Source organism: Pituophis catenifer, unplaced genomic scaffold (assembly GCF_029215685.1).
Source record: "Pituophis catenifer annectens isolate HBS135680 unplaced genomic scaffold, rPitCat1.0.hap2 SCAF_15, whole genome shotgun sequence".
Taxonomy (NCBI): Eukaryota; Metazoa; Chordata; class Lepidosauria; order Squamata; family Colubridae; genus Pituophis; species Pituophis catenifer.
In genome coordinates, this window is record NW_027256895.1 from 10126961 (window position 1) to 10128144 (window position 1184).

General features: G+C 40.0%; 1 gene segment (V, D, J or C); it reads right to left on the reverse strand.

The window, feature by feature from the left end:
• LOC139324345 (immunoglobulin heavy variable 3-48-like) lies at window positions 1-538 on the reverse strand. The segment is given in 2 exon segments: window positions 1-323; window positions 436-538. Coding segments are annotated over 2 exon segments (426 nt in total).
• Between the last annotated feature and the right edge of the window lie 646 nt (window positions 539-1184).

The window sequence follows — 1184 nt, forward strand, 5'->3', positions numbered from 1 at the left end:
TCAATGTGTTTCTCTAGCACAGTAATACACAGCGGTGTCCTCTGGTTCCAAGCTGTTCATTTGGAGGTAAAGCATGCTGGAGGCATCTTGCCGGAAGATGGTGAAACGGCCTTTCACTGAAATGGCATAGTATTGGGAGCTCGCATCTCCACTATCGTCTATCCATGCAACCCACTCCAGTCCTTTCCCTGGAGCCTGCCTCACCCAGCCCATCTCATAGCTGCTGAAGGTGAAGCCTGAAGCTTGGCAGGAGAGACGGAGGGACTGCCCGGGCCTTCTCACATCCCCTCCAGATTCCACCAGCTGGACCTCCATTTGGACACCTGGAAAGGAAATATTGATATGGACATTTTAACTATCAAACATCTGCAGTCCATTCACCTCAAGCATGACGGAGCCTCTTAGCTTCCATCTCTGTATGGAAAGGACCATTACCTTTGATGACTGCTAAAATGGAGACTAAGTGGAGCAAAAATATCATTTTTCTTTTCTCAGTGGAGAAGGTCCAGGCAGATTGGATTTTGCTCTCCACCAACATCTTGAAGAGGGTGGGAGATGATGTCATATAAAGAGGAAGGTTAGGCCTGTATTTACATAAACTTCAGGATAAAAGAGAACCCGATTTGGCTGATGATACCACCGAGAGTTTAGTGTGTAAAGGTTATGTTCTCCATACTATATGTATTCACTTAATTTTATGACAAGCTCCCCCTTTTTTAAGGACCAGTTTGCCCCATTTCTACATGTGCTTCAATGGACTTTTGAAAGGAATTTTCTGTTTAATGTAATGTAATGTAATGTAATGTTCCTTGCTGTAGCAGAATACGCTTCTTATTCATATTTTTAATCTTCATGTATTAGAATGTATTTCATGCACTATGATAAACACATGCCTTTTTTATATTAATGTCCTTTACTGATTTGTTTTGAAGGATTACAAAATTTGGACATTGATAAGGGCACCTGGTTTTACAGGTTAGCTTATACCCCACAATCAACATGGAATCATTCAAGGGAGCACAATATAAAAAATGGTAAACCAAGGAATCCAACAACTTCCAAAAAGGCCGTAAATTATTAAATAAAAAAATAATACTGGGAAATACCACCACGTCCTATTTATAATCTGTAGATTTCTTTTATTGTTTCAGACAATGTGAAATTAATGCAAATAACTTTATGAG